Consider the following 12,069-nt stretch of genomic DNA (forward strand, 5'->3'; position numbering starts at 1 on the left):
ATATATATATATATATATATATATAATCCAATAGAAAGATCGATTTGATATCACACAGTCAAACTAATTAAATAAAAAAGCAGAAAAATATGCAGTTCTAAAATATATTCAAATCACTAGCGCTTTCTGGATTTTAACATCCTCAGGTGAATACAAATATTGAATATAATAATTAAAGTATATTGTGACGTCATGATAGTCTTTGCGAGGAGGCAATAGATACATTATATAACGTCATAATACAAAAGTTCGGGAAAGGTGACTTGGACAATATATTTGCATCAAATTTTACATAAAAGTTGATGAATTAAAAGGTTTAACAATCAGAATTTTTCATATGCATGCATTGATTAAAGTTTTGTTTAGTCTAGGAGAAAACAGTTTAATGAAATAATTTTCTTTAGCATAAGTCTCATGGACGTTGATTCTGTTTTAAGTTTATAAAATGGAAATACGCTGCAGTTGCCTCTAGCACAGGTGTCAAAATGTTTGCTGCATGGGGTATTTCTTGTACTGGGATCGTTAATTTGTTGGCGATGGACACGCATCCTCGCTGTTAGTTGTGTTCCGGTTTGTCCAATATATTCCTCGCCACACCCGTTGCAAATAATGCAGTATAGTAAGTTTTTCAACTTGCATGACATGTTATCATTCACAGTGAAATATTTTCCTCATTTAAAAGTAATAGAAGGTCCTGTTTTTAGTAAGGGGCATGTACCACACCTTCGAGTCACCACATGTAGAAACTGCGTATTTTTCAGGAGTTGAATTGAATTTGGCTTTTGTTAATAATAATAGTTAAATGGTTGTCTTTGGCTGTGGAGTAGGTCAGATTTGGGTTACTCCTCACAAAGACTATCATGATGTCACAATAGACGTCTCTAAGATAAACAACTTTATATTCAATATTTGTATTCATGCACCCAAGGATGGATGTTGTAAAAATCCAGAAAGGGCTAGTGATTGAATATATTTTGGAACTGCATATTTATATATTATATTTTCGGGATGACCCGTCCCTTCTTCAGGACAAACGAAAAGAATTACATAATGTGGTCAATATCAACAGAGAAAAATAACAAAAACTACATATAAATACATCTAGCACTATACAACTACACTAATCTACAAACGTATTTACAACGCAGTCTACATGTTTGTTGGTTTTTAGGCTTGCCTATATATATATATATTAATCAGCAACACCTGATACCTATAAGTATCAGATCCACAGCGTGAATACAAGGTCAAATATGAGAATTATTGAAAGCACTAAAAACCCAACGACATGAACAATTAGATTGTCAAATTTTCAGGACAAGTCTGTCCTTCCTTAAATTAGGACAAACAAAAAGGTTATATATATCTAGATGGCTAAAGATATACAAAAAACTCTATAAAACACTCTAAAACACAGAAACTTCACTAAATCTACACATGTATTTACACTGCAAATTATGTTTTTGTTTTTGGCTTTTTAATCAGTGTTTTCTCAGAAGCAAACAAGGACACATCCCATTCGTCCAATGAGCTAATCATGCAACAACACACACGCGCGCACACACAGGAGAAACAGAATAATACATACCAATTGCTTGTTGCTGTTGATTCCGTAATCCCTCAGCTTCCTTCGTCAATCTGTAGATTTCTGTTTGAAGTTTTCCTTTTTCCTGTTTCGATTGAGCTAATGACATAGAATGATACACTGTTTTACTTTTTATCATGCAAAATCAGAGAAATTGAAATGACGTCAATAATACATTATAATCATAAAACATTCTCCTAAACAATTTGCACCAACATACATAATATGTAAAAAGTCTTAAGTCAGGTTTCAGTATCCTAATTCCAAAAACTTCTGCGATATTAAAACATTAAATGACTTAAATTGTCATTTTGTTTCTCTTCTTTTCCTACATCTTTATTAAGTGCCTTCTTGTAATTATACATTAAACACACTTGATTTATACATCTTTATTGAGTGCCTTCTTGTAATTATACATTAAACACACTTGATTTATACATCTTTATTGAGTGCCTTCTTGTAATTATACATTAAACACACTTGATTTATACATCTTTATTGAGTGCCTTCTTGTAATTATACATTAAACACACTTGATTTATACATCTTTATTGAGTGCCTTCTTGTAATTATACATTAAACACACTTGATTTATACATCTTTATTGAGTGCCTTCTTGTAATTATACATTAAACACACTTGATTTATACATCTTTATTGAGTGCCTTCTTGTAATTATACATTAAACACACTTGATTTATACATCTTTATTGAGTGCCTTCTTGTAATTATACATTAAACACACTTGATTTATACATCTTTATTGAGTGCCTTCTTGTAATTATACATTAAACACACTTGATTTATACATCTTTATTGAGTGCCTTCTTGTAATTATACATTAAACACACTTGATTTATACATCTTTATTGAGTGCCTTCTTGTAATTATACATTAAACACACTTGATTTATTCATCTTTATTGAGTGCCTTCTTGTAATTATACATTAAACACACTTGATTTATACATCTTTATTGAGTGCCTTCTTGTAATTATACATTAAACACACTTGATTTATACATCTTTATTGAGTGCCTTCTTGTAATTATACATTAAACACACTTGATTTATTCATCGATCTAGATTAAAAAGATACCTGAATTAAGCATCAAATATTTCATGAAGTCTACCATGTTTGATAATTACACAATGATATGCAGACAAATTAAATGAATTTGTTTTCACATCTTCTCGTACATTACCCGAATAGACATTTTAAAAATACACATTCAAATCTCACATATCCTTTAAATTTAGATGCAGTTTTTTGTTGTAATGTATCTGACATTTTGTTGCATTGGCATTATGACCTCAACATTATTTTTATAAATGTGACTTCAACACATGCAACTTCTATATGTGTAACTTCTAAACGTGTAACTTCTATATGTGTAACTCTATACGTGTAAGTTTTATACATGTAACTTCTATATCTGTAACTTCTATACATGTAACTTCTAAACATGTAACTTCTATATGTGTAACTTCTAAACATGTAACTTCTATATGTGTAACTTCTATATGTGTAACTTCTACACGTGTAACTTCTATACGTGTAACTTCTATATGTGTATTACAATATAAATTCCACCTTGTAACTTTTACTGTAATAATGGTCACTGTAAATTGTACTTACCACAGTAAGGGATATACTAATTAGTAACTGCTATTGTAATATCAGTTATCTTGTGTAATGTAATTATTACAACAGAGAAACTGCATCATGTAACTTTTTGTTAATGATCAATTAGTGCCATGTAACTTATTGTAATAATGATTGTTTACTATATCTGAATTATTACAATAGAAATTGTACTATGTAACTGCTGTTGTAGTAATAGAAATTAGTATGTTGTAATCATTACAATAAAGGTTAAACCAAGTAACTTTTGCTGTAATAATCATTAATGCAATAGTGGTTGCAAAACGTCAATTTCTACTTTAACACAAAGAAAAATACATTTGTCATCTGTCAGCAGCTCTGCTAAAGATTAGATGTTTTCATTAATGATCCGAGTTTCCTTGTTTTGTAGTCATGCTTTACCTTCGAGGCTTTTGAGTTTCTCGGTTGAATTTGACACCTGGGTCTGAAGTTCTTTTATTCTTGCTTCAGCTTCCGTCTCTTTCTGTGTCAGTTGTACTGCAGATAGATTAAGACGAAAATTTCATTTCAACATTTCATTATATACATGAAAAAGTTGAGATAAAGCAATGATCCATATTATGAATCCCATAAAGAATACAAAATTGAGAGTGAGGCATGACGTAATTAATACGGAAAGTTTATCCTCTCCATTCTAAATACAAAGAAGCGGTTCCATTCAGCTCATTTTAGTAGCCAAAATTTTTTCAGTATTATAATGCAAAACTTGCACGAATAAATGTCGTAACTTTTGTGTTATAACGTGAAACTTTTGTGAATATAAACGTGTATTTTTCACTTTATAACAACTATTGTATATAAATATAGTTATGTAAAACAGGAACCCGTGATTAGTACAATGAATGAAGACTGACATTAAGGCATCTATAAGTATAACCTTAAAATAAAGAACTATATAGTATATACATACGCTAACATGCCTATATTTCACACACATAGATTTCAAAATGCCTGGCAAATATGCTATTGAATTTTTATTGAATGCAAAGCAAAATTCATATTTGTAATTGATTAATACCAGTGTTTTTTAGTTAACAAAAGCTTATAATACGGAGCATCAAATTTCATCCATTGTTTAAAGAACTATTGGATTATCAACCACTAAATCTCTGAATTAATGTTATGTTATTGAGTAAGTAATGCTTAATTTACATTTTGTGTTGATTCAGAATGTCTCTAGAAAGCACTGGGTGACCTAAGTCATTTTCGTCCATTTGAATAATAGATGAATCCACATTTTCAAAGGTTATGTCCGGGCTTCACTGTCCTGCATCTTTTGGAAAAACACAGAATTTTCACAGCAACCTTTGTAACAAGTATGTTGGTTTTTTTAACTTTAAGCATATTCTATTATCTAGGAAGACCTCCCCTATGTGACAATCAATAACACAATTAAAATATGTAAAACAGGATCAAAGGTCAATAAGATGATGTTCTTACATAGAGCAATAAATACATTACATGAATTAAAAAGTACAGCTGGACAAGTCTATCGTTATTTTTCTTCATTGTAATGAACAAATTATTTCATCCTACTTTTTTATGCTAAATTATTTCATGCTACTTTTTTAATATTAAGCGTTTTTAATTGATAAATTGGGGTTTATGCCAATGTTTCAAATCTATAAACATAATCTACACTATATATATACCAAATTTGGCCCTGCCTAGCTGGAGTCAGAACTTCTACCCCAGGAATCATGAAATTTACAATTTTGGTAGTGAACTTTTTGCTCAATACATCACTATGCATTCAGTTTTTCTTAGAGATATGCAGTTGTAGAAAAGATTATTTTTTGGAGAATTGAGCAATTTTTGGCAGTTTTTGCCCCACCCTTAAAGCCCCAGGGATGCAGGAGTCTTGAAATTTACAATTAATTCCCCCCTTGTCCCAAAGATGACTCATTCCAAATTTGAAAAGAATTGGAATTGTATTTATCAAGAAGAAGTTAAAAATGTTCAATTGTTAACTCACGACGAACAACGGATGATGCACAACGTCTGACACAGACCAACTGCAATAGGTCACCTGAGTTTACTCACAATGAGTTCTTTACTTAATGTAAATTTAGATTACGTTGCATATAACATATCAATCAAAAACACTTTGATATGTTATTGTGCAAGATATGATAATCTTACATAGAGAGAAGCAATGTGAATGTTCAATGCACAAATCCTGTTTAACAAGATTGCTACACGTAGCCATGTCCTCCATCGCCACAAAAAAAAGTGGAAGCACAAAAGTCCCATAACATCCTACAAATTATGAACAAAATCCGTTGATTAACTCCTTAAAATTTGTCACATCAAAATGACAACGCAATATGATCAACTACATATGGTGACTAACAATCCTACAAAATTCGAATGAAATCCGGATAGTGGTTTAGGAGGAGTTGTGTCCACAAAGTGTTCCTAAAGTGTAGCATGTACAAATTCAACAAAGTCACATAACTCCTATAAAATTTGTCGAATCAAAATGGTGGCACAATATGATCAACTACACATGGTGACTAGCAATCCTACAAATTATGAACAAAAGCCGTTGAGGTTTCTGAGGAGTTGTGAAGTTGGACGTACGGACACCGGTATTTTTATGTCCCCTTCCGCATTGCAGTGGGGGACAATTAGTGGGTACTGTTGTTTTGGATTTATTTTCCTTTTACAAAAAAAAAAATGTCTGCATGCCCTTCAAAGTTTGGCTTTCTTATAATGGGGCAACAATAATAAGTGCAAGAGTATGTATATGATGTGGGCGGGCAATATTAAGGACCATTGTAAATGTCTAATCAATGTCATCTATCTTACATCAATATTTAATTATTGTACTCCTAAGTATGAAGTCTTGATGTTTAAGGGTTAGCAAGGCTGTCCAACTTTCAAGTTGTCATGTCAAAAGCCTCTAGAGTTAAGGTTGAGTCTTCTTTTTCTTAACTTGACTTTGGATGAAGAAATGGGTCAAGGTAAAAACAACTTGGTACAGTGCACCTTGTCTTAATGTTCTCTCTCAATGTTTCAAGACTGAAGTCCTAATGTCAGGTTCTCAAGTTATGGTCTGGGCCAGATTCTGATGTTTAAACAATGACCTTGACCCCTCCTTGATACCACCTCTTTAAGATCCAAGTTTGAAGTATTAATGTCAAAGGGTTCTCAAGTTACGACCTGTACAAAATTTGGTTTGAAGACAAGAGGCCCACAGGCCTTATCGGGCACCTGAATACTAGTGAAAAAGTATCACTACTCCCACAGGCCTTATCGGGCACCTGAATACTAGTGAAAAAGTATCACTACTCCCACAGGCCTTATCGGGCACCTGAATACTAGTGAAAAAGTATCACTACTTCCATGGGCTATAAAATCTAGAAAAAAAATTCCTGTTCTGAATATCTAAGCTAAATTCTAATGTTCAGCAACAGTATAAAACAAGACGTGTTCTTAAAACTTCACTGACCTCAAAAGTGCATACACTGATGAAAGACTTTAAATAATGGTGTATTAACATTAAAACATCAAGTATGCATTTAGATTTTATACAGTATCAGCAAACTTACACATAAATACTATATACTAAGTTTGGCCCTACCCTGGGGTCAGAACCCTTAATACTCTGGGGATGATCAAATTTATAATTTTGGTAAAAGACTACCTGCTCTATCCATTTAGTTTCAATTTAGTATAAATAGCACTAAAGAAGATGTTATTCAAGTGTTTTACACATAAACAATATATAACAAGTTTGGCCCTGGCCTGGGGTCAGAACCCATACCCAGGGGATCATGAAATTTAAAATATTGATAGAGGTCTTCCTACTCTACATCACCATGCATTCAGGTTTTCTTTCACATATGTGGTTCTTGAGAAGAAGATTTTTGAAAATTGGTCAATTTTGGGCAGTTTTTGCCCACCCCTAGGGCCCCTGAGGGGTGCTGGAATCCTGAAATTTACAATTTATGTCCCCCTTATCCCTTTGATGCTTCATACCAAATGTGAAAAAATTTGAAATGGTAGTTATCAAGAAGAAGTTAAAAATGTTCAATTGTTAATGCACGACGGACAACAACCAATTGCAACAGGTCACCCGAGTTTACAAAGGAGACCTAAAAAAGAAACTAACAAAAACAATATGTCTCCCCTTTGAAGGGGAGAGATCATTCCATTAATCTGAGATATGTCAATATAATTCTCAGACACATTCAAAATACAGAATCCAAAAACGATTTTTTGATAAAAATGAGTCATGTGAAATTGTTACGAAATTACACATGTAAATATAAATATTATGTTACAGTAGTAAAACTATTTCTATCATACAAAAATCTGACAGTATTAGAAATAACAAACCTTTAGTAGCCTTGAGTTGGCTTTCGAGATCCTGACTGGTGCATTTCAATTGCTCCGAAGAATCTGTGAAACAAATCTTAATTCAATTCTTTTCACATTTAGAAATTTGACAATCAAGCAACAATTGCAAGTACAGTAACAAAATGATTGAATAAAACAACCAATTAGCAAACAGCATTATCTGTAATGCAGAACTTAATGAAGCATGAAAAAAGACAACTACATGAGCGAAATATGTATTTTTGTTAATTAGAATAATATGATGATAACCAGTGATAATTAGAATCCAATGTCCCCCGCCTTTCTAGATATCATTCAGGATACCATATTATATCTACTATTAGAAACAATCTGTTTCTGTATGCAAGTATGATGAAAATTCATTATCCATCTATCTAATAGATACACCAATTATAAAAAAGTTAATTTGTGATAATATTGAGACAAACTACATGTACATATAAAACCATAAATTTTATATCAGCAAAGACAGTCGATTTTCATTTTTACCTTTGAATTCTCTTGCACGCTTTTCTTCCTCCAGATGTTTGTGGAGAAGTGTGGCATTGTCCTCTGAAATCATCAACAAATTAAAAAATTATACTTCTTCTTACAATTGTGATTCATGAATTAGTAATTAAATCATAGCTGTATAAAGGTATAGGTTTGACAGACCAATCAGACCCAGGTCTCTCGGTGATAATGAGAGCACCACAGTACTACGCTATTGCGACCAATTTCTGTTTGGCAATTACTGAGACGAATTGAGTAACACAAGGTATGTTGAAAGAGTATTCTGTAAGGGATGCAAGACAAAGATGGTTTATTATGTTAGATACGGTACAGGCACGAGCCGACCAATCGGAGTTCTGCATCTTACTTAAACCATTTTTTAAAAACAATGATTGTTTATTGTCATAAGACGGTACTGGCCAAGGATGCAAAAATCTAGGTAGATGAGGTGCTTAAAGGGATAACAAAAATCTAGGTAGATGAGGTGCTTAAAGGGATAACACTGGTTTTACAACAGGTGTTTATGATAGTTTTTGAATGAGAAACCCATTACCGAACCCCAATAAATAATATTGTACTTATCATTGTGATAACTATATATATATATAGGCATGCATGCATGTTAAAAAGATCTGACATGTGGGTGTGCATTTAATATTTCGGATCATATGATGGAGGATGGATTTATAGGTAATTTTCAATAACAAAAATTCCAAAATTTCAGCTAAAAACAACGTTTCTCGGTTCTTTACAATGGAGCATATTGGATGTATGCTAATAGTAAATGACATTCCATGAAAATTACAATATTGGACGAGAACCAGTCCTATCTTAGATATATAGGAAAGAATGACATTTCAAAAATGTTTAAATAACATATGACCTTCTCTTTAGGTCTATATTTACCATTTTAAACATAATACTGTAATCTGAGTTCAGATTAGCATAATGATATTCTAATGAGATGACAATGTAATTTCACTCTTTTAAATCTTTAAGCTGTTCGGAAGGAGGAGCTTCAGACCCAGCTACTCTCCTTATGTTATAAATCTTTAAGCTGTTTGGAAGGAGGAGCTTCAGACCCAGCTACTCTCCTTATGTTATAAATCTTTAAGCTGTTTGGAAGGAGGAGCTTCAGACCCAGCTACTCTCCTTATGTGTCTGTGTGATATGAGCATTTATAGACTACATTTGGTGCCGTTCACCATCCCTGAATTTGCAGGTTGTCCTGCCAGGGGCGAAAAAAGAACCTGGGTTATGTGTCTTCGAGGGCGAAGACAACTTAAGGAGGGAGGAATGTAGTAAATAGGGCTATATATGGACTGTGGATATCAGCCTGGATAGCTCAGTGGTTAGAACACCTGACTAGTAATGCAGGGGTCCTGGGTTCGATTCCCGGTCCAGCCAAAGATCTTCTCCTCTCTCCTCTATATACTACAGATACATAATAATTATCACTTGACATTTTCCACTGCACCAGAGAATAACCGTTCTATACATATACATGGGGGAATGACAGCTTTAATGTGTATTTAAGAATACTTGGACTCAAAAGTATTCATATATAAAATCAAGAATCAAATTCACTCCCAGGAAAGATGAGGGCCAAACAGATTTAGAGTAGGTTAAAAAAAATATTTTGAACTTGACATTGTGATGATTATATAATTCATATCACTGAATTCTAACTCCTATACTTAGAACTAAATTAGGGCCCCAGATGCCACAAGTCACATGACTATAATATGAATACTGCTCACCATTTCGTTTCTTCATTTCTATGTCCAGCTTTTCAAATTCTTCGGTTTTTTCAGTTAACTGCTCTAAAATCATAATAAAAGTAAGAACATCAGCTATTGAATACTGGATACTGGTATTACAAAATTCTCTGTTACAATAGGCATGGCATCATAGCGAGGTAAATGATGTGATCTTCCAGCTAAATTCAATTCATTGAAAGATTATCAAATTATTAAAGCAATAGAAATATATGGTTAGAATTTGCAGCTAAATTCAATTCATTGAAAGATTATCAAATAACTAAAGCAATAGAAATATATGGTTAGAATTTGCAGCTAAATTCATTTCATAGAAAGATTATCAATTATCAAATAACTAAAGCAATAGAAATATATGGTTAGAATTTGCAGCTAAATTCATTTCATAGAAGGATTATCAATTTGCAAATAACTAAAGCAATAGAAATATATGGTTAGAATTTGCCATGTACAAAGAATACATACGATGGAGTTTTGCTAATGAATTTTCAAGTCCTTTTAATTTCTCATTCAGTTGCTCTATTTGTGTGTCCTTTTCCTTTCCAGCATTCACTTCTTGGTCACGGGATTCTGTTGTAATTACAACATGCGAATAAATATAAATAATTACATATCTGCTGTATATAAAAGATCCCAATCAGAACAATAGATAATGATTATCATTAATGTGTGTAGGAATACAATCAGCGTACATCTAATGTTCTACAAATCAAATACCTTTTAAACTGCTTAATTCTTCTGTCAGTTTCTGTTTTTCATTATAATCAGTCCCTATATTAAAAAAAAGTTAAAGCATGCAATAAATAGAATGATTTAACTAGCAATCTATCGACATCTCTTTACCAAATGAACATATTATCATATCTTTGTAGATTTATCCAATTCCCATTCATGGAAAAGAAGTATTTTTACAAAGTTACGCCATTGACTATACAGTTCTGTTCATCATGGGAAGTATGTTATTTTGAAGTTGTGGCCGGTTCAACACACAAGATATTCACTTGTTGCAAAATATCCAAAACGCGTTGAAATAAAACAGATAAGTACAAAATATCATGCACATAAAACCCTCCAGTACAAACTATCCACACATGAACATGTCACATAAAACCTACCGGTACAAACTACCCACACATGAACATGTCACATAAAACCTACCGGTACAAACTCGTAACCCACACGAGCATGATTTAACAGCAAGTCTAAAATTAACATCACTATTATCTTGTGAGCCTAGATCTGTAACATTAATTTGTCAGTAGCCAGTATGATTCAATTTTCCTTAAAATATCTTGTACAATACTCTTAAATTTGCAATCTCTAACAATCTTTTCACTTTTATTTCTCACATTATTTTTCATTGCAGTATATATAAAAATGTGCATTCCTAATTTAAAATGTTTTGGTAGAAAACAACAAAATCTCTAATCTTTTTTTTTGATTGAACAGACACAACCTATAAAAACATTCTCTTTTTAAATTACATCTATTTTCTTTGTCGAAAGGGGTTTCAACCAATAACCTTTGAATTGGTCAAGATAGACCAGCTAGGTGTTCGTTTTTAAAAACGTTGGAGGTGGTGCTTCGCGATTTACACTGAAAATTTTCGCACTCTTTGTAGCAGGTCGTGTTTCGTTTGCCTTGCTTGTCATCGGGTGAAAAATGGATGCGACTTAATTCTTTCTTATTTTTAGATTTTGATGACGATATTGAATAGGTGGACACCTATTTGTCTCCAGCTTGTGATGAAATTAATGAAAACACCTTATAGATTCTCAAACATGAGTCTAACGCAAATGCTTGCAGATTATAATATTCGGTCGGAACATGGTGAATTTAAAATTGATGCAGAGTTTGGACAGCACAAATTTGCCGTGTACCGAGGATGGTCATTTTGTGCTCCCTGTAACGGAAAACGAACTAAAATTGCTTGTTGTTTTTAATCTTTTTTTTGTACAATAACTCAAAAAAAGTTTAAATCCATTGTATGACATGATTTCTACCCCTTCCCTTTGATACCATACAAGTATCTGTAGAATATAAATTAAGTTATTGTATGGTTTATAGCCACGCTTATTCAAATGAAAGGCGAGTACAAAAAACATATTATACATTAGTCATCAAAGAAATTATACCGCATCAGTGTCATAAACGTGTTTATAGCATATCTTGTAAAGGATTGAAA

General features: G+C 32.4%; 1 protein-coding gene across 7 annotated transcripts in view; it reads right to left on the reverse strand.

Moving 5' to 3' along the window:
* Positions 1-12,069, reverse strand: part of LOC125651957 (putative leucine-rich repeat-containing protein DDB_G0290503) — a 104,893-nt gene that overhangs the window by 21,841 nt on the left and 70,983 nt on the right. For 6 of the 7 annotated variants that reach the window (XM_056166673.1, XM_056166671.1, XM_056166672.1 and 3 more), the window contains 7 exons: positions 10,602-10,655; positions 10,350-10,454; positions 9,867-9,929; positions 8,104-8,166; positions 7,594-7,656; positions 3,631-3,726; positions 1,589-1,684 (listed from right to left, as the gene is read on the reverse strand). In XM_056166673.1, the coding sequence (XP_056022648.1) occupies positions 1,589-1,684; positions 3,631-3,726; positions 7,594-7,656; positions 8,104-8,166; positions 9,867-9,929; positions 10,350-10,454; positions 10,602-10,655 (540 nt within the window). Of the gene's footprint in view, positions 1-1,588; positions 1,685-3,630; positions 3,727-4,401; positions 4,523-7,593; positions 7,657-8,103; positions 8,167-9,866; positions 9,930-10,349; positions 10,455-10,601; positions 10,656-12,069 lie in introns of those variants that run through there. The other variant, XR_008803387.1, reaches the window with a different exon arrangement.

The sequence above is a fragment of the Ostrea edulis genome, chromosome 5 (genome assembly GCF_947568905.1).
Source record: "Ostrea edulis chromosome 5, xbOstEdul1.1, whole genome shotgun sequence".
Classification (NCBI taxonomy): Eukaryota; Metazoa; Mollusca; class Bivalvia; order Ostreida; family Ostreidae; genus Ostrea; species Ostrea edulis.